The 19533-nt window shown below is 42.2% G+C and overlaps 1 protein-coding gene across 1 annotated transcript in view; it reads left to right on the forward strand.

The window, feature by feature from the left end:
• Positions 1-2672: 2672 nt before the first annotated feature.
• Positions 2673-19533, forward strand: part of ARHGAP6 (Rho GTPase activating protein 6) — a 269026-nt gene continuing 252165 nt past the window's right edge. The window contains exon 1 of the mRNA XM_048494097.1: positions 2673-3230. Within this exon, the coding sequence (XP_048350054.1) occupies positions 2673-3230 (558 nt within the window). The remainder of the gene's footprint in view (positions 3231-19533) is intronic.

Here is a 19533-nt window from a genome sequence, read left to right on the forward strand (position 1 = left end):
ACTGACACTGGAAAAAGGGCTAAATTGATCATCAATGTATATTCCATTGTCGCGGAGCAAAGCAAAGAAAAAGGAGGAGGAGTTTGGATTTATACACTGCCTTTTTCTCTTGTAAGGAGACTCAAGGTGGCTTACAAACTCCTCTCCCCTCCTCTCCTCACAACAGAGACCCTGTTAGGGAGGTGGGGCTGAGAGAGTTCTGAATGAACTGTGATTAGCTCAAGGTCATCCAGCAGGAATGTAGGAGTAGAATCAAATCTGGTTCACCAAATAAGAGTGTGGTGCTCACGTGGAGGAATGGGGAATCAAACCTGGTTCTTCAGATTAGAGTCCACTTGCTTTTAACCACATACCACGCTGGTTACCCAACACTACACGATGTTGCAATCCCCTGATCAAATCACTGCTGATTTCTTAAAAGTTACAAATCCTGAATATTAGGGTGTGGAGGAAGGATAGAGAATATAGTTGTAATCAACAAAAATAAGTGCTAATCTCAGGAATGCAGTGGAAGGACAGCCACATGCAGAAGGTTCTGACCAAAATATGGGCACCTCAGGCAGCCAATCAGCATTATTACCCCAGTCCCATGTGGTGGATTTGACCGGCAACATTTCAGTGATATCTAGTAGCTACCTCATGCAGAATGTGAGTCCAGTTTGCAGTCTTCCTCAACTTGGTATACACAAGAAAGCAAAACTTACTATCAGCCTTCCTTTGGGGGGTGGGGTGGGGGGCTTTCAAACTCCTTCTTGTTTTCCACACTGATGCTTTTCCCCAGTGAATTATTGGAGAAGTGACAGGAATGTAAATGTACAGTTGTGTTCTCTCTAGTTACTGTCTTAGTGTCTTGTGTTTCCTTTGCCTTGAATCTGAACTCTTCCCTGAAAGAGGCTGTGGGATTGTGGATTTGCCATCAACACTTTCCTTCGATGAGAGGAAGCCAGTTCAGCTCTTGCATGCCACCCCCCTCCCTCCCCTCCCTCACTTCCCTTCCCTTGCATGCCACCCCTTCCTCCCCTTCCCCTGCTAGGATGGATGGGGCAGGTCCAGATGCTGGGCCCCATCTCTCCCCTCCCTTGTATCCCACCCCTCCCTCCGCTAGGGTGGGTGAGGCAGGTCCAGATGCTGGGTACCCACCCCTCCCTTGCATGCCACCCCTCCCTCCCTTGAGCATTATATTGAGCCTTATAATGAAGGTAACACAGAAAGCTCCACCAGACAAGATACTCCATCTGATGTGGAGGGGAGGGAGAGTCTCAGGCTGAAGTCAGTGCACCATGCCCGAAGTCAGTCCACAGCCCAAGAGCCAAAGCTGATGAAGAAGGGCTGCAGCCACCTGCCTCACTTTTCAGGGTCACCAGAGTCCTTGGAGTGCTGGAAAAGGCAGGCCTGGAAGGAGGTGCAGAAATGGTACCGTAGCTTGCAGTTGGCATTGCAGTTGGCAGCCCAGCCAACTGCAGGATGATTTCAGAGAGGGGTGTTAGTACTGCTGCACGTTGGCTGCCTGCTTATGTGTATTACTGACACAGACAAGGTCGGGATTGGATTGCAACAGTGGAAAGAGACTATCAGTATGCTGCTTTGGGTAGCATGCTATGGGGTTATGAGATTAATTTGAGCATCATTTTGTGTTACAAACCAGTAGGTCTCAGACGCAGAGCGTAGCTCTAGATTGGAAGAGGAACAATCAGAAGTTGTGTCTATATATGGGCTGAGTGTCTTTCTTTTCGTATAACTAAGAACACCCCTCTCATTGGAGATCAGAGGGACAAATTTGTAAGGTCTGTTGGGTTTTCATTACTAATTCCACTGGCATGGCATTATTTGAAAACTGGTGACAGCAGAAGAGAAAGCGCATCAGCGCATCTGGTTCTAATCACTATTACTTCCCCAAAAGAGGAAGGATTAAAGAAAGGGATGGGCCACCTGCTCATATATTTCTCCACATTACTGCTGTTGTCATTCATCGGCTGTTCAAAGAACGATCACCTTATCCTTGCTTGAAGAGTGTCCTTTTTTAAAAAAGCTTTGCTTTCTAGCACTACGTTGAACCAATGGGCAGTGGAGTGGGGGAAACCCGCACTGAAATCCTTTTTCACATGAAGCCTTGCTCCAACGTATACACAAGCGGCTGCAATGAAATCCAATAGCTGTGGGACACCAACCGGACAAGAGCTTCAAAGCAGCTCAGCGCCCATTGCACAACTTGCAGGCGAGCGTGCAGGGCCAAACAGCCCCAGGACGTCTCCTCTGGAGCCTGGTGGGGCAGGCGGGGACTGCCGAGCCTCTGCTTCAGGTGGGATCTGGCCATGGGCAACCTGAAGAGAGGGCCGGAAGGGTAAAGGAAAGGGAAGTGGCCGCGCGCCGAAGTTAAATTAGGCTTGAACCGGGGAGAAAGGATCAGGGCAGCCAAAAGACCGACGTGCCCCAGAGGAGCGGCGGGAATGACTTTGACAGGCTTCCCAACAGAGCCGGAATAAAAAGCAAACGCGGCGGCTTCCTTCCTTCCTTCCTTTCTCTCTCTCCCCTCTTCTCCGTCTTGGCGGGAGCATGCAATGAGTCTCCGCAGCTGAAGCCTGGAGGCGCGACAGCAGCTTGAGGCGCTCGAGCCCCCGAGGCGAGGCTCCGAGGCCAGGCAGGACAGGCGGAGGCGCCCCGCTGTCGCAGGGATGTCCGCGCACAGCCTGCTCAACAGCGTCTTCTCCTGCTCTTCCTCGGCCGCCGGCAGCGCCTCGCCCCCCTCCTCCAGAGGCTTCTCCAAGCGGCGGCTCCGCCAGACCCGCAGCCTGGACCCGGCCATCATCGGGCAGTCCGGCAGGGAAGAGGCGGCGGCGGAGACTTCAGCCCGCGCTCCCCGGGCCCGGGCAGCGAACAGCCCCTCGGCGGAACACTTGGCCGTCTCCTCCTCGCGCGCTCTGCTGCGCCCGGCCGGCGGGGGGCCACCTCTGGGCGCCTGCTCGCTGTCCACGCCCAGCACCCCGCTGGAGAAGTCCCCGTCGGGCAGCTTCCACTTCGACTACGAGAGCCCGCGCGGGAAGCGGCACACGGCGTGGGAGCTGCCCTTCCTGGCGCGCGCGCCCTCCGCCTCGGCCCTCAGCAGCGCCCCCGGGGCCGGTGGCGGCGGCGCGAACAGCATCTTCTTTTCGCCCCGCAAGTGGCTCCAGCAGAGGAAGGGCCAGCAGCTGGCCAGCAGCCCCAACCGCGCCTACGTCGTCTGGAAAACCGAGGTAGGATCCTGCAGGCGCGCGAGAGGGTGCCTTGCGCAGGAGAAGGGTCGGAGTCGGAGTCTTGCTATCAGGTTTAGGCATTGGTCCTGGAATATTGTGCAAAGCGATGTTTTCTAAAGGAGGGGGGGGCTTGAATCTCCTCCAAAAACCCTTATCTCTTGCTGCTCAGTTCTTTGGGAAGCGCAATTAGCCAGGGGCAAGCCACTAAGTTCTGGTGAAGGGTGTGACTGTCGTCATTTCTGGTAGCCACCTCCGAGCCATTTCCTGTGCTATTACTTGAACCCAGCCAGTAGTGGAAAGGAAGAATGCAATGGCTACACCATGTATGGGATACTTGAACTAGCCCTGCCAACTGTACCAGCTCCTTTACAAGTTAATTGTGGACAAGGTTCTTTTCTTGGGTTTGCTGGTGGCTTACTTTGGGGCAAGACATCTGGTAAAATGGTCATAATCCTAAAAATCATTGGGATAAGTAAGTGCTGTCAAGTCACTTCCGGCTCATGGCGAATCAGTGTCCTCTAAAACATACTGTCCTCATCAGCCTCATCAGCCTTGCTCTGGTCTTACAAATTGAGAGCTTTATGCAGCCAATCCATCTCATGTTGAGTCTTCCTCTTTTCCTGCTGCCTTCAACTTTTTCTATCGTTATTGTCATTTCCAGTGATCTTATATTCTCATAATGTGACGTAATCAGTATGATAGCCTAAACTGAATAAGCGCTTCTGCATAGTCTATAGCAACAGTAGGATCTATCAGCACTGCTGTGCCTGCTTGTGAGTACAGGTGCAAAGGCACTTTAAAATTAAGCAGGGTTCTCTCGAGTAAGTACTTGGATAGGAGACCATTAAGGCGTCCAGAGTTGCTACACTGAAGCAGGCATTGGCAAAGCCCCTTAAACCTTGCCTTAAAAACCCTATAAGGTTACTTGTGACTTGGGCACTTCCACTACCAGACTTTTGGGGAGGGGTGGTTGCTAAGTGATAGAGAATCAGATTGGCGTGCAGAAGGTATCAGTTAAATCAGTAGCAGGTGATGTGAAAAGCTGCTGCTTGAGACACTGGAGATCTATTCCCAATTCCCAATCAGACAATACTGACTTTGAGAAACTGACAGCCTGATTCAGTATAAGGCACCCATATGTGTTCATATGAACTTTCTAGCAGTTCAGGTACAAAGTGTTGACTTAGTGTGTGGGAGCTCTCTACCTGTTGTAACTTCCATAAGAAAAACAGTCAGGTAATAGAAAAAATGCAAAGAATGCAAAAATGTGTTATGCCAAAGTTATCAAGTCATATTGAAGCACTGTCATTTGCAACTTATGTCTGATAAAAATATGTGAGCTGTTTGGAATCTGTAAAGAGAAGTTGTTTCCTTATTGAGGTCTTCCTCTGCATTCCTCCTCCCCTGCGGTAGTTTTTCTGGGTCTCCCACCTCCCAGGTTTCCCCAGCTCTGCCACAGACCCAGCCTTTTTCGGTACAATCATCAGGGTTATCAAATGCCTGGTAAACAAAATGTCCTATCTCTTTAAAGAAGGCTTAGTGAGTTGTTTGCTGGATGATGTTACTTAGCTCTGTGCCCTAAACATCTCTAGCTTCCATTTTCACACATTGCATATCCGTTGAAGGAGCAGGACAGTTTTCCTCCATGCCTGCTGGCAACTCTAAACCTTGGCCATGTTTTATGTCACATCTAGCATCACCCCACCATCAGTTTTTTTTTTGTCAACTAACCTGTTGCCATTTAAAGGAAAAAATAAGTAAAAAACGATCCAGCGGGGAAGAAATATGGACACCAAAAACACCACGGAGTATACCACAGTGTGGAGTTTCTGTTGCTGTTGTGAATGCTTCTGCATTCCTAGCTGCAATGAGAGCAAAACAAGGAATTTTGGAGTAGTTTGTTTGTCTGTTTATTTATTTTTATAGACTACTCTCTTTGCCAAGGTGGGTTCAGAGCAGTTTATAGCAGTCCATTTATATACTAAAATAATATCACATACTAGTATGGTTTCAGTACAGACACAATGCTAACCTTATTGTGTTCTAAATTATATAATAAACCTGGTGAAAAGGGGATAATCAGGAAAGATAAAAATGTAACCAAAAGATAAAAGGAGAACAGAAAAGAGGGAAGGGAGGCCAGCTGAGATGGATATCATTGTTGCCCTTACAAATGGGTCCTTTTTATGTCTATCAGACTCATCTGTTGCTGATCTCCTTCATAGAGTGTCTTTTAGTCCTGATGCTTACTGTACTAGCATAGTTATGAAATACTGTGGGAAGAAAAGTATATACAAAATGTGGAATGCTTGAAGAGTCTGGAAAAGTTCCTTTCGCCTAACACGTATACAGTAGTGCAGCAGGAATGACCCTTTCACAGGGGTTGCCTAAGACTCTGCATCAGTGTTCTCCATCTGTAAAATGGATAAATGTTAGGATTGGGGGTCACCACAACATGAGGAACTGTATTAAAGGGTCGTGGCATTAGGAAGGTTGAGAACCACTGCAGTAGTGGGATTCAGCCTGTTCGCACCTATTCGGTAGAACCGGTAGCTAAATTTTTGTCTAGTTCAGAGAACTGGTTGTAATCCCACTACTGTTTCCTTTCAGAACTGGTTGTTAAATTAAATACGAATACTTCCTGAGAGACGATAAAAATTATTATGGGTTGCTGCTTGGAAGATAGGCTTAGTGAATTTATGATACTTCTTGTTAGGAAAAGGCTGACAATTGTTATACTGTGCATAATCATTACAGAATGAAATAATTACTTAATTTCTTAGTGCTGGTCTTCTTTGTTAAAATTCATAGCACATCAAGTAGTGAAACACTTAGGTGATATGCTACCCTTTTTGTTTGTTTAGTTTTAAAAGTTGTTCTGTTAAATATATGTTGCCCTTCTCATATTCAGAAGCTACTAACGGTTCTATCTGGTCACTATAGGTTGGAATCAAAGAAGGCACTGGTTGACTGGTGAGAATCTCGTAGCAAGAGTTCATTGCTAACCTATCAACAAGGTTGTATTTAACAAAAATAGTCAAAGAGCTGTAGAAGAACCTAGTGCTGAGAGCAAAGGAGGACTATTAGGGTTTTATTAGGTCTTCCTAGACATGGTCATCACAACTCTATAGGTGCCATACACCTTTTCCCATAGACTTGACATTGGGTTTTGGTTGCATCAGCATAACATGTTTGTATTTGCATCAAGGTCTCATTCTTTGTTATTCAGGTGCAGGTGAATTAAAAAAAAAACAGTGCCATGTTCTGTAAGATGTTTAACTAAATAGTTTTTACTTAGGATGCCAACGTTAACCAATAAACATCTTGCAAAATGTGTAGGTCATAGACTGTACACTGCTGGAGTCAGATTATGTTGCAGTGGATTCTTGCCACATTTATGATGGGTAAAATTAACTGAATAATAACTTTAGGGTGGGAAATTTTTAAACATTTAGATAGGGTCTTTTGTTTTCATCATCAGCTAATGTGAGGCTGTTTACAATTTTCACTGTGTTTCTGCTGTATGGGAACTAAATGTGGAGGACTCGGAGGCAAGGTTTAATAAATCAAGTGACCCTTTGAAGTCCTAAAAAGTGCTACTTGGTTAGTCATGACAGTTTTATTATGATTATGCCACTTCTTAAACAAGCATGAGCAAAAATGATGAATTGTATATTTCATGCATACATACACATTCACATACCGATCATGGAAGTGTTCTTTAAACTCCCACTGAAAGGTATGCTATTTATTTGTAAGGTCAACTTTACTCACAGTTCTATTCCATATATAGTTGTAATGGGCATATAAAAGTCTCCCAGCTCTTGCAAGTGCATTAACTGTAAACATGCATAACTTTGGTTAGAGTTTTTTCCCCCCTGTCATATACACTCAGGCCATTTGTACAAATTACCCTGGAATATATTGCCATATAATGAGAAAAACATGGTACTATATTTGGTTAAGTCAGTCAAAGTAAAAAGATACAGTAATATTTATAGATAAATGTTAATCTGCTTATTACATGCCCTAAGTTCTTACAATGGAAAGGTTTTTTTTAAAAAAATAATTTTTTTCCTTTTGTGTAATTTTTTCTGTGTGAAACTGAGAAGTAGATTAAAAATAAAGGTAGCAACTAGTCAAGCACTAGTCAGACCCTAGTCGCCAGATTTAATTTACTATATCATAAAGCTATAAGGTACAAACTCTTTAACTAATGCTGTATTCCAACTCACAGGTATAGACATAACTGTGCAGAGCTAATATCCCATGACAATTCAGTTTGCATTGCATACCATTTAGGTACAGGTATTACCTGGATTTAAATAATGTCAACTTTGGCAATGCTTGTCCTTTCCTGCTTACTTCACAGCCCTTGCCAACTTCAGGTTTCAGTTAGCTGGTTCTAATACTAAGCCTTATGCAGAGATTAGGTTCATATTACAGCTGAACTCAGCATGGATTCTGTAGTGGTTCTAGGAAAGTTTATCACATGTATGCCATTGATGGAATAGTCTCAGTTTATTTCACAAGAGTATCTAAATAACTTTTGTTAGTACTCTGAAAAGTATTTTCAAAATAAAACATTTGTCTTAGATTTAATGCCTTGACCAGTTATATGTTATAATAGAAACTGCACAAATTAATTGCTGGCTTTTAAAAATACTGCTGATGTGGATGGTCTATGTATGAGCAGCAGATTTGTGTAGGGTTTCAGCTCCTCTGCCAGAGCTTGAAAAATAGTTTACTGTGATTTCATAGGAATGACATGGTGAGATTGCTCCCACACACTCCTTTGTACAGTTCAGTTCACAAAGCACCTTTTCCGTTGTATTTCCACAATAAATGGAGCCAGAAACTTTAAAGGGGGAGGGGAGGGACTAGTGATGCGGGTTTGGGAATTTGAAGCAACTAGAATGTCATGAAAATCATAGTCATAACATTATTGCACTTTAGTTCAACAGCAGTTGCCATTTTAAAAGAAAGCCTTCTTATGGCTCAGAGGGGTAAAATATAGGGATAATGTTGGTTGATAAAGTGCACACAAAACTCTTAAATTAATATTCTGACTGGAATGAATTTATCGGGTGCTATTGGGAAACAAGTTTTTTCTCGCTACCTTCCCAGAGGATTATTGTGTGTATGTTTGTATCCCAGGATTTCCTAAATAGCTGCCACGTTGGTGAGAAACTGTGTTGTTTCCCAGTCTTGCCCACACTGCGAGCACTTTCCCAAGAGTGACCATCTCTTCCCCGATCACTGGGTGGGGGGCACCTTTTAAAATCATCATCTTAATATTGTTATGTTGATATAATGTTATAGTGAGATGTATAACAGGTTCTCTGAATTTCTGAACTTTAAAAAAAAAGCAAATCTATAACACTAAGATACCAAGGTAGAGGTGGCAGATTTTAAAAACTATGCAAAATAGAGAATTTGCTGTACCCCTTGGCTGTCAACTTTGAATAGGCACTGGACTCTAATACAAAGATTTACTGAAGTGCAAATTTGATGATGTTAAAAAGTGCAAGGTGCACTATACTACTCTGTATGGCAGTAAAGCATTGTATTCCATTACAGTCCATAGTCCATCTGCAAGTATGTCAGTTTCATCAGTCTTCAGTTGTGCCCTGAATGAAGAAGAAATTGGCTGGCTTGTGTAGTCAGCAGTTCTTAACAACTGGCTCAAGCAGACCAAAAAACATTTGAGCTGCAGTGTCCTGACAATTGGCATCAAAGCTGGTCCTCTGGAACTGAGGTAACAAATATATAGTATCGCAGTTCATTTGTTGCAGAATGCTGCCAGCAGTGTACCATATTTTTGCTAATCTTTATCAGTAGGTTTGTTTTATGTCTTGCCAACTTATATCAGAGTTCTATCAATAAATAGGATAATATTACTAAACAATAAATACATATTATATTACTAAAACATTTCACAAGAATGCAATCAGTTACAATAAATGTATGCTGCATAATTATAAAAATAGTTTTTATACAAAAATAGTCTTAAAACTTACATTAGGAGAAAAAATTCATAGATCCCTGTTGTGGCTAAGACCTTGCCGGTTTGTGCTGAATGGAAAGTATATTTGAGTGGCTATTTAAAGAAACAGCTTTAAAGAGACAGATTTTTTGTTTAGATTTTAAAAACTTACTAAACTATCCCACCAAATGATAAAAATGCAGTTCTGTGCATTTTGGAGGAAGTGAAAGTAGTGTGCTTTTTGCTGTAGAAAAGTAGTGTGCTTTTTGCTCATTTGAGAACAGTTAATTTGCATAAGAACCATGGTAGTCTTCATTTTCCCCCTACAAATCTACAGAAGTTCAGTTTTCAATAAAATAATCCTTGCACATATATCTTGTATAATGTAGTTTGGATATCCAGAGGGGGATTATAGTATTAGCTGTAAATATGATTAATGGTTCAAATAAAGATAGCAAACTGCTGTTCTCTATTACACATAAGCTATTAAATTTGCCTTCCGGTAAGCTAGTCTTGTTTCCAAAAGTATTTAGAACAGCTAGAAACCTTTTTGGTAACTGTTATGACACAGAAGGTAATCCTAAAATTGTAGTCATTTTGGCATTGTGTGTGTAAAGTGCCTTCAAGTCACAGTTGACATAGGGAGATGCCAGCCAGGGGCTTTCAAGGCAAGTGAGAAGCAAAGGTGGTTTACTATTGCCTTTCCATTCAGAGTCTTCCATGTTTGTCTCTCTTTGAGTTACTGACCCTGTCTGGCTTTCGAGATCTGATGAGGGCCAGCTGCCTTCCCTCCCCTTTTCAATCATATCTCCTTGTAAAGTAATATTTTAGAAAAAATATAATATAAGTCAAACATCTTTTTTCCCTTCTCCAAGATAAGGTAGCTATACTTAAACCTGCTCTAACAGATCAAAACATATTTGTTTCTTCCTTTTAATGTATTTATTTATTTTTATTTATTTTTATTTATGGGTTTTTTATACCGCCCTACCCCCAAAGTGCTCTGTATTCTAAACTTGGGCCTCCTATTCTTGAGTAATGTGGTTGCATCTTCAGTTGGATGTGATTTTGTTTCTGTAAATTCTTAACTAACCAAATTGTCCATTTCAAATGACTTTGATATTTTCAAGCAAAAGAGATGCAGGATTAGAGTAATCTGAAAAAGTGCAGAATCCTCCCAGAAGGCTGACATTTTATGTTCGAGTATAGCTTTTTTTTTTTACATTAGAAGCTGAGCTGGTTAAATCTTTTGTAATCTTGTGCTATAGTTTTAGCCCAGTTATTCTTCCTGGAACCTTTAAGAGAATCAAATTCACTTTATATGGGGGCTCATCCCCAATTCTTCCTCTTTCTTTGTAGCACACCACTATTGCCTCTTTCTATCCTTTCTCTAAATAGAAAACCCATACAGGGCTTATTGGCAGTGGCGTGCCGGGCCTAAATGGCACCTGGGGGCATGATGGCCTCCCTGCGCTCCTCACCCGGCTCCTCGTGCCCCACTTACGCAAGCCAACAGGGAAGCCGGCCTGCAGGTAGGTCTGGAGGGCGGGGTGCTGGAGGGCGGCCCAGGGCCTGGTGAGGCAGAAGCTGGCCTGCAGGGAGGCTGGGAGGGGTGCTTTTGTGGGCAACTCGGGCACAAGCCATTCTGTCACGTGGAGGGGCTGGGCGCCCCCCACGTGACAAAATGGCATGTGCCTGGGGACGTGGGATACCCCATGTCCCCATTAGTGGTAAGCCACTGATAATTGGGGTGCTTTTTGACAAATAGATTTCTAGTTTGGAAAGCACAGATTGCCTTGTTCTTTCAGCCCCACCAGTCGAGCCTCTAATTTTGTCTTGCGTATATCAATTTTTAAGCTGCTATAATAACTTGAGAAAGTTGTTAAACACCTGAGGAACACTTCTGGATTGCAGATTCACCTCTTGGTGTAACTTGGATAATTAAGTAGCTTAGTAAAAGGAGAGGATTCTAGGGAGAGAAACAGGTCAGCATCCCCCACCCCACCCCCCGTCCCATGGTGTTGTGCATATACCTAGAAATCTGGGTAGGTACTAATTTAAGTACAGTTCATGCATATGATAATTTCTCTTGAATTCCAAGCAAGTTTGGGGTATTAAAGCAAGCAGTTTTTTCTGCTGTAGGGCTTGGTAATAAGGGGAAATTGAGAAGGTTTTCTCCCTTTCTGAAATTGAGAAGGTTTTCTCCCTTTCTGAAGAAAAATATATACATATCTAGACTTGTATATGCAGTGCCCTTTTTGTCCTCAGACTGCAGTGGATTTGTGATCCACACTGTAGAAAATTCTAAACTTCCAGCGTTGGGCCACAACCATTTGCATTTCTTGGCTTTTGGAGTATATGTACCTGATCTGGAAACACTACAGTTTCCCTTAGATAAGCTGTTTTAGCAGTTGGTGTTTTTTGTTGTTGATATTTATTCCTAATATAGTTCTTAATGGGATCTGTATTCTTTTAACTTCTCTTTATTCTTCCTTGTTTTACTATTGGGAGCAGGAAGGCATGTCTCTCCTTATGCCACTGTTTCAAGAGAGAAGGGGAATTGTGTTCGAATGTTTATTATCTAACTGGATTATTCAAGTTTATATTTTTTTTGTTGTGTTTGCATTTTTACTAAAGATAGAAGCGTATATTGATAACTGAAAACTTTACAGGCTGACTTGCATTTGTTTTGCATATACGTGACTTAATATGTGGATTAATAATTTTGTAGCTGTATAAAGAGATAATTTGTGTTTGCTCTCTGTTTCTAGTTAATGTTATCAAAAACCCATATCCCTTAAAAATTCTTTTACAAACTTCTGAAATTTGTTACAAGTGACTTTGCTGAGTAGTTACACAGCTTATGTTTCTTTTTGTTCTCCATGATCTCTAAGCAATCTAAAAATATTCTTCCAACAGGAAATGTTTTTCATTCTGTTATGTCATTTTCTTCCCAAAGGAGGCATTATTTCTAATTGATTGAGTAATGTTCCAAAATGAACCTAGGCACTGCAGAAATATACCCAAGTTATCTCTCTCCTGTTTTCAAAAGAGATGGTATCAGTGCTAATTTAGAGATATTGGTGCCTACATGGAATATTTATTCAAAAAAGTATGTGCTACCTTTCCATCCAAATAAGTTTCCCAAGCCATGAACATCTCAACATTAAAACATTTCATATACTTTAAAATAAAGCATATGTCAAAAATTCAATAAAAATGTACAAACATGCATATTACTGAATGAACACAAAGGCTGAGATAACTCAGCATGGTTTGCCTTCATATTAAAACAAATGACATGTTAAGTGTAATTTGAATACTTTTTTTACATAAGGCATGAATAAAGTGAATGCCATTTTTTCTTTTGCCTAAGTTTTAATCATGTTTGGCTAATGGCCTTGCAATATTTTTTGTGTATGTTTGATAGTTTAGTGCTTTTGTGCTGTTTATCAAACAACTGTTGTATGAACAGCGTTTCAAAGCCATGTGATATTGCCAAGCTCTTTCAGATGGTAGTTTATGTATTTTGATGTATTTATTATTTGATTTATATGCCACCCTTCCTCAACAAGAGCAGTTTACAAAAATCAATTTAAAATCCAGTATTATTAAAATTTCAATGGTAACATAAAATAAATCTAACCAAGGGGAATGGGGTATGGAAAAGGGAAAGGCAAGAGGAATCAAACAGCAGCAGGGAGGCCAGATATGATGGAACATGCCACTGCTGTCTTCAATCATAGCTCTGTGTTACCAGCCCTGCAGAACTTAGACAGGCCCTGCAGGGCCCAAGGCTCACTTGACAGAGCATTCCACCTGGCTGGAGCCAGAACCCAAAATGTTCTGGCTCAGGTTGATTATGGTAAGATCCCAGCATGTCCACATATGCAAGTATAGAAACTGCAATGAAACCATACATCTTCTCTTTGTCCTTTGAGTGGTAAGTTCTTATCCAAAAGCAAGGTAATCTATTTCTATACGTATTTTATAATTAATTTTTGAAAAGAATTTGTTTCTTGACATGCACATCATAGTCTACTCTGATACTCTGCTGCTCTTTCTTGTTTTCCTTTCCTGTGAATACTTTAGAGCTTTATGGAGTTTCTCTATTGCTGTTATCAGAGTGGCTTTGATTTTACACAGCCTCTGTCTGGCCAGCCCACCATTCCCACTCCCCACTTTCTTGTCTTGCCTTTTGATATCATTTGTCTCAAACTTCCCTTCCAGGGAGGTCATAGAGAGCTGAACCACAGAGGTCTTATGGAATTTCCTTTGCTAGAGTCCAAGGATCATGAGGCTGAAAGCAATGCTTGAATATTCATCCAGCTAGACCTTTGTGCAGGCAGTAACCAAATTCAGCTGTACACTGCTGCTTACAGACATGATCCAACTTTGTTTGTTTAACCCTGAATGTGTATTAAGCAGGTCTCAATGACAGCCATGATATGAGTCATCTTTTTAATAGCAATGCTTAATAAAGCCTTAAATCCTGTCTAGTTATCTTTATTGGTATATAAAATAAATTAATTTTTGTCGTAGGGCTAAACTAGAAGTGGCAGTGGCAATTACATTTGTTGTTCAAGCGTACAGGGTAGTGGAAGAGTCTAATTTTAACTGCAGAGAGGTCATGTGGGTGAGGGGAGAGGAATCCTATTCAGTTTGCTTCCCATATTATTTCCCCTTGATAAGTTATTGTATTCTTTTTTTTGCTTAGCAAATAATGTGAAAGAGGTTTCCATGTTTCTATGGTTGAATGGGGCAAACACAAACAGATATGGTGGCTGTTGTTTCTGCCTTCTCTTTTGCATAGTAAGGCCAATCAATTGAAAGTGATTATAATTAATTTCAATTGGTGCAGTTTCCTTGCATTGTTTAGTAAAAATCATACCAGTTGATGAAGGTGATCTATGCATCTGGAACCCATAAACGTTTGTGCCAGGGCTGGAGCAAGGAAAAACAGTGCCTGGGGTGCACGCATGCCTCCGCCATGCCCCTGCCCTGCCTACCCTTGCAGCAGCGCATGCGCAGTGCATCACGCCCCCCTGTCCCCTTGGTGCTACGCCACTGGTTTGTGCTTTAGATATACATAGTGTTCACAAAATATAGTGCTTACATCAGTTTAGCCGGCAGACTCCTCTTTTGGCAATGTGATAACTATATTGACTAGGAACTTACTCTAGCCTTCGACAATAAACTTACTCTATTATTTGGACCAGCATATTTTGTTGGGAATTTTTTTCATATCATTCCAAGAATTATCTTGACTTGTGTGGACTTAATCTGAAGTTCACCTACAGCAATGATATTTCTATCAATGAAAGGTAGTTTTGTGAGGCACAGAGACTGAAAGTTACCTGCGTGTGAGGGGGGGAACCCCACTTGACGTCTCACACGGCAAAGTGTGTATGTGTTTCACTTCCACTCGTATTACTTAACAGTATTACCTATTTACTGTTTTAACTGTTCATCTCTGGCCATCTGCACGAACATTCTAAGCCCTCATACCAAGCCCTCAGGCCACAGACAGACAGGCTGCACAAACATTCTAAGAGTGAAACACAGTTAAACACAGCCAGCTTCATGGCCTGGTGCGCCAGGAAAAAGACGTTTTACCTGGCTCAGGTATGGACTTTTGGTGATTTGAAGGTCTAATTACCTGCCCAGAACGGAGAGGGACATCCTGTGAGAATTTGGGGGGCGATCCGTCCAGCCATTTCAGCGTTAGGGTGTGACTAACAAAGTCACTGTTCGCTTTTTATATATATAGATAGAACTTACAATTTTAATGAGATGATAAACTAAATATTTGTTAGAGGATAAAGCCTAGTTATGTAATCTGCCATATTGTTTGTGCACTTTCTTTATAGAAAGAAACCTACACTGCTTCCCCAAAACTAGGTCTTAAGTTTAATACTAATAATCGAGCCCAGGCCAGCCTAGATGTGTGTGGGGGACTCTGTTTGTGTGTGCCCACAGAGAGGGCTCTGAGTGCCACCTCTGGCACCCATGCCACAGGTTTGCCATCACTGTCCTAGAGTAGTGATGGCGAACCTTTTTGAGACCGAGTGCCCAAATTGCAACCCAAACCCCACTTATTTATCACAAAGTGCCAACCTGGCAATTTAACCTGAATGATGAGGTTTTAGTTTAGAAAAAACTGGTTGGCTCCCTCTTCCTCCGCCCCACCCGCTCGAGCAGGGGCCAGCCTGCTCTAGCCTCCAGCAAGTCCTGCTTGCACCACTCTGTGCCTCTCTAGCATCTCTGTCTCCTCTGCGCCCCCCCCTCCTCGGGCAGCAGCCACCCGAAGCACAGGCACCAGGCCCACCAGCCGAGTCCTCCCTGCTCACCGCAGTGTGTGCACATTGTGCTCAATGGCCCAAACCAGCCTAGATTGTCTGTGTGTGGGGGTGATTTTCCGCCCCCCACATGCCGAACTCTGTGTGCGTGTGCCCACAGAGAGGGCTCCGAGTGCCGCCTCTGGCACCCGTGCCATAGGTTCGCCATCACTGTTTTAGAGTGTAGGAGCAGTACATAGGGTGTGGGAGAGTGAGATAGAAGGGCAATACAGATATATAGCTACTTGACATTATTTTTATGCTTACTGCAAGTTCAAAAAGTATGTGGGGAGACAGATGCAAACATCTCTTCTATATAGCTTGCTCTTACTTTCTAAAGTAGAAACAATCTATTTCAAAAGCAGGATGTTACCTCCCACCCATTCTATGAATAAGGAACTGGTTGTATGTCAGTTGATCCCCATATTTTACTTATAAATGATGTTGATTCTGTTCTGGCAACTTACATCATATGCAATATACATGTTGTGTTGGATTCAGTTACTTTGTAATGACTAAATATGGATGACAAAGTCCAGATTGCATAGAAAGGATTTTGGAAGTCATAAATTTAGCATAGTATCTGCTGTGTTTCAGAACAGACATCTAACATTAAAAAATCTCTAAAGGATGTTTCCTTGATTACATTTTTAAAACTCTATTGTGCTGTCAAGAGACATGAAAATAGAAGACCTGAAGGGTAATGTGCATGGTCAGACTGAGTTTCTGAGGCCGTTTTTGCACCTCACAATTATACCGGGTTACAATCAGTATCTTACAATCTGGGTCTATTTTATCCTGATTTCTCCCTTCGCATGGCTGCCTGTTTCTGTGAAGGAATTGAGTGAAGACTGGGTGGAAATACTCCAGTTTGTTTCTCATGAGCCCGGGTCTATTGCGGGCTTACCTTTAGCCGTGATCCGGAAATTGAAGCTCATGCAAAAAGCGGCAGCCAGGTTGCTTGCGGGAACATCTATTAGGGACCGGATTACTCCGGTCCTGTATCAACTACACTGGCTGCCGATTGAGTACCGGGTCATGTTTAAAGTTCTGGTTTTGACCTTTAAAGCTATTCGTGGCTTTGGACCAGCATATCTACAGAACCGTCTCTCCCTATACCGCCCTGCTAGGCCCCTCCGCTCCTCGGAGGTGGACCTTCTGGTGATCCCTGGCCCCAAAGTGATCTGGCTGGCCTCTACAAGGGCCAGGGCTTTTACGCCCCTGGCCCCTACCAGGTGGAACAGGCTTCCAGGTGAGATCAGGGCCCTGCGGGACATACAGAGTTTCCTCAGGGCCTGTAAAATGGACCTGTTCCGCCAGGCATTTCGCCAGCTGGAATAACACCACACTTCTGTGATAAATATCTGACCTCCTGTGGATGCGAGAATGGGGAAGGGGAAACAATTTTAATCGCCATCTGAATTTTTATAATTTATATATGGTTCTTAACTGGGATTGGGTGTGAAATGGATTTTAACTGTTTTATATAATTGATGGACACCGCCCTGAGCCCTTCGGGGAAGGGCGGTATAGAAGTTTAATTATATACATATATATATATAGTGAATATATAGTATATAGTTTTATTTTCCTCCACTGCTTTATATTACAAGTGTATCCACTCATGCACAAACATCTCTGGGGTCCCGCGTTCTGATTGGCTGCTGTTTTTGGGCAGTAGTGGAGGAAAATGAAGCCCCCTTTTCCAGTTCTGGATAGGGCCCAGAGCAGGCCTCAACACAGCAAGTGGCAGCAAAAAACAATGGGACACAGCATCACATCACATTCCCACTCATGTTCTCATATTTTTGTGGAAAACGAGAGACTCTTCTTCCCCCATGATATGCCCACTAACATTTGGCCCAACGTGCACATCTCCCTAGCTAAGCATTCTGAGCAACCAGTACATGTACAGAAACGCAAATGGAAACATTTTGGGACTCCACTTCTGATTAACCTATGAGCAGAAAACATGCTTGGGGGAATGTTTCAGGAAGGGTGGGCTGCAACGGTTGGCGGTTCAGCAAATTGAAAACTGACATGATGTCAGGTGGGGAGATCAGTGGGGTGGGCGGTGAGGGGAATATCAGGTGGCTGGGTGGGAAAAATAAACTGGTTCTGCTCCCATGGTGTTTGCTCGGTAGTGGGTTCACCGTTGGATTTTTGAAAAGAATCGCCAAATTGGCGATTTTTGAAAATCTTGGGATGAGGGAAATATCACAGGACAAACCCTCTTTAGGATCAGGAACCGTGCAAACTTCTTGGCCAAACTGGGATATTTCCCTTGCTCAACCCGAGATATTTGGACCATGCAGAAACAACCTGAAACAGCTTTGAGTGTATCAGTGTTAGTTTCTCAAGGGATTTTTTTCTGGATCTTGCACTCATATTTTCTAAAATTAATCCTGACATAGATTTCAATAACAGTGCAGACTGGTGTAAGGAAGTTGTGATGAATGAATTTCTGCTTACGAGTTTTGTTAAGGAGACAGTGGTTAGAGTTGCTCCTACCTCACTTACAAGATAACCTGGTTGTAGATAGAAAGGAAGATCATGAATACATATTCATCTCTTTGAAAATGTGTAGAATAGAGAAGATGTTAAGCTAATTGAGCCGCTCCCTCCAAAAAGAATATGCTTACACCTAAGACACTTCTACTGCTGATTAATAATTTAGCATGTTGCAGAAGTCATAATGAAGCACAACTTATTACTAGAAATAGCTGTACAAATTCTGATTAGCCTACCAAATGTGCACAACAGTCCACACCTTGTTTCCCTCCATTCTCACTTCCTAGCAGAATCCCAAGTATTATGCCATACATTTATCCTATCGTTTGGTGTGCAGATTGTTCATGTTTGATTGGCAGCATTAAAGTGTGAACAGTGTAGCCAGGTCCTTCTCATCCTGTTTGTATTAGTGCTGCTTTTTTCTGCATAGTATCAAGTACATCAAGTTGCATACAATATTTTTGACTGATTCTGCCATGCATTATATTCTTCTGTGGAAGGTCATTTGGTCTTAGGGTCCAAGGGACTGTAGAAGGTGGTCAGAAAAGCCATAGTGGGCATATAGTTTTGTATACATAGTTTGAATAGTGACCATCAAGGGGTATTCTTTTTGCTTTTTAATAACACAATCAATCATCAATATATCTGCCATCAGTGTATCTAATTCTCAACCTAGCCAACATGTGAATGCTTGATTCTAGAGATTGGAGACATAAGCATACAGATTTTTCTACAAACCTGAAAAAAAATCTAGTTTTTCAGAAAATGGCTTATAGCTAAGCAGTTAATTTACACTATAAATGTATAATCATTGACATTAAAAATTTAAATCTGCTCCGAAATATTGGACTAGAACAACATCAAAAGTCAAATTGTAAAAACATTATGAAGTAAAGGAGCTATATAATGACTTCTTGAAAGGAGTCACAAAATTATTTTGTCAGCAGTAGCAATTGAAAGAATAAAACAATGCAAGGCACAGAAGCAGAAACAGAAGGATTTTAGGTAAAACCATACATGTTTACTGGAAAAAAAACAGCACTTCAGTAAAAATCAGTTATGGGGAGAACCGGGCTTTTAAGGGTAAAAGGACTTTTATTAGACTAAATAACTGAAGATTTATCCTGGGCAAGTCTCTGTTGGGGAGATATTCCAAAGCTTTAGCAAAACAGTCCACAGTGATTGTTGGGGAACAACTAACATTGTAGAAACGAAACATGACTGCTGTGTTACCGTACTTCCCTTTGTGGCATTTTGTAGTCTGGTAGAGGTTCGAAGAAACCGATGTTATCCTTGTTTCCAGCTGATCTTCTTCTCCTTCTCCAACCACTTAAATTGTATTTGTTTCTGGAGCGCTGCATTTTAACTGATATGAATTTTTAGTATTTTATTCTGTTATCCACTTGTTTATATTATGATGTAAACCGCCCTGAGCTCTTTGGGGGAGGGTGGTATAAAAGTGGAACGA

Source organism: Sphaerodactylus townsendi, linkage group LG04, assembly GCF_021028975.2.
Source record: "Sphaerodactylus townsendi isolate TG3544 linkage group LG04, MPM_Stown_v2.3, whole genome shotgun sequence".
Classification (NCBI taxonomy): Eukaryota; Metazoa; Chordata; class Lepidosauria; order Squamata; family Sphaerodactylidae; genus Sphaerodactylus; species Sphaerodactylus townsendi.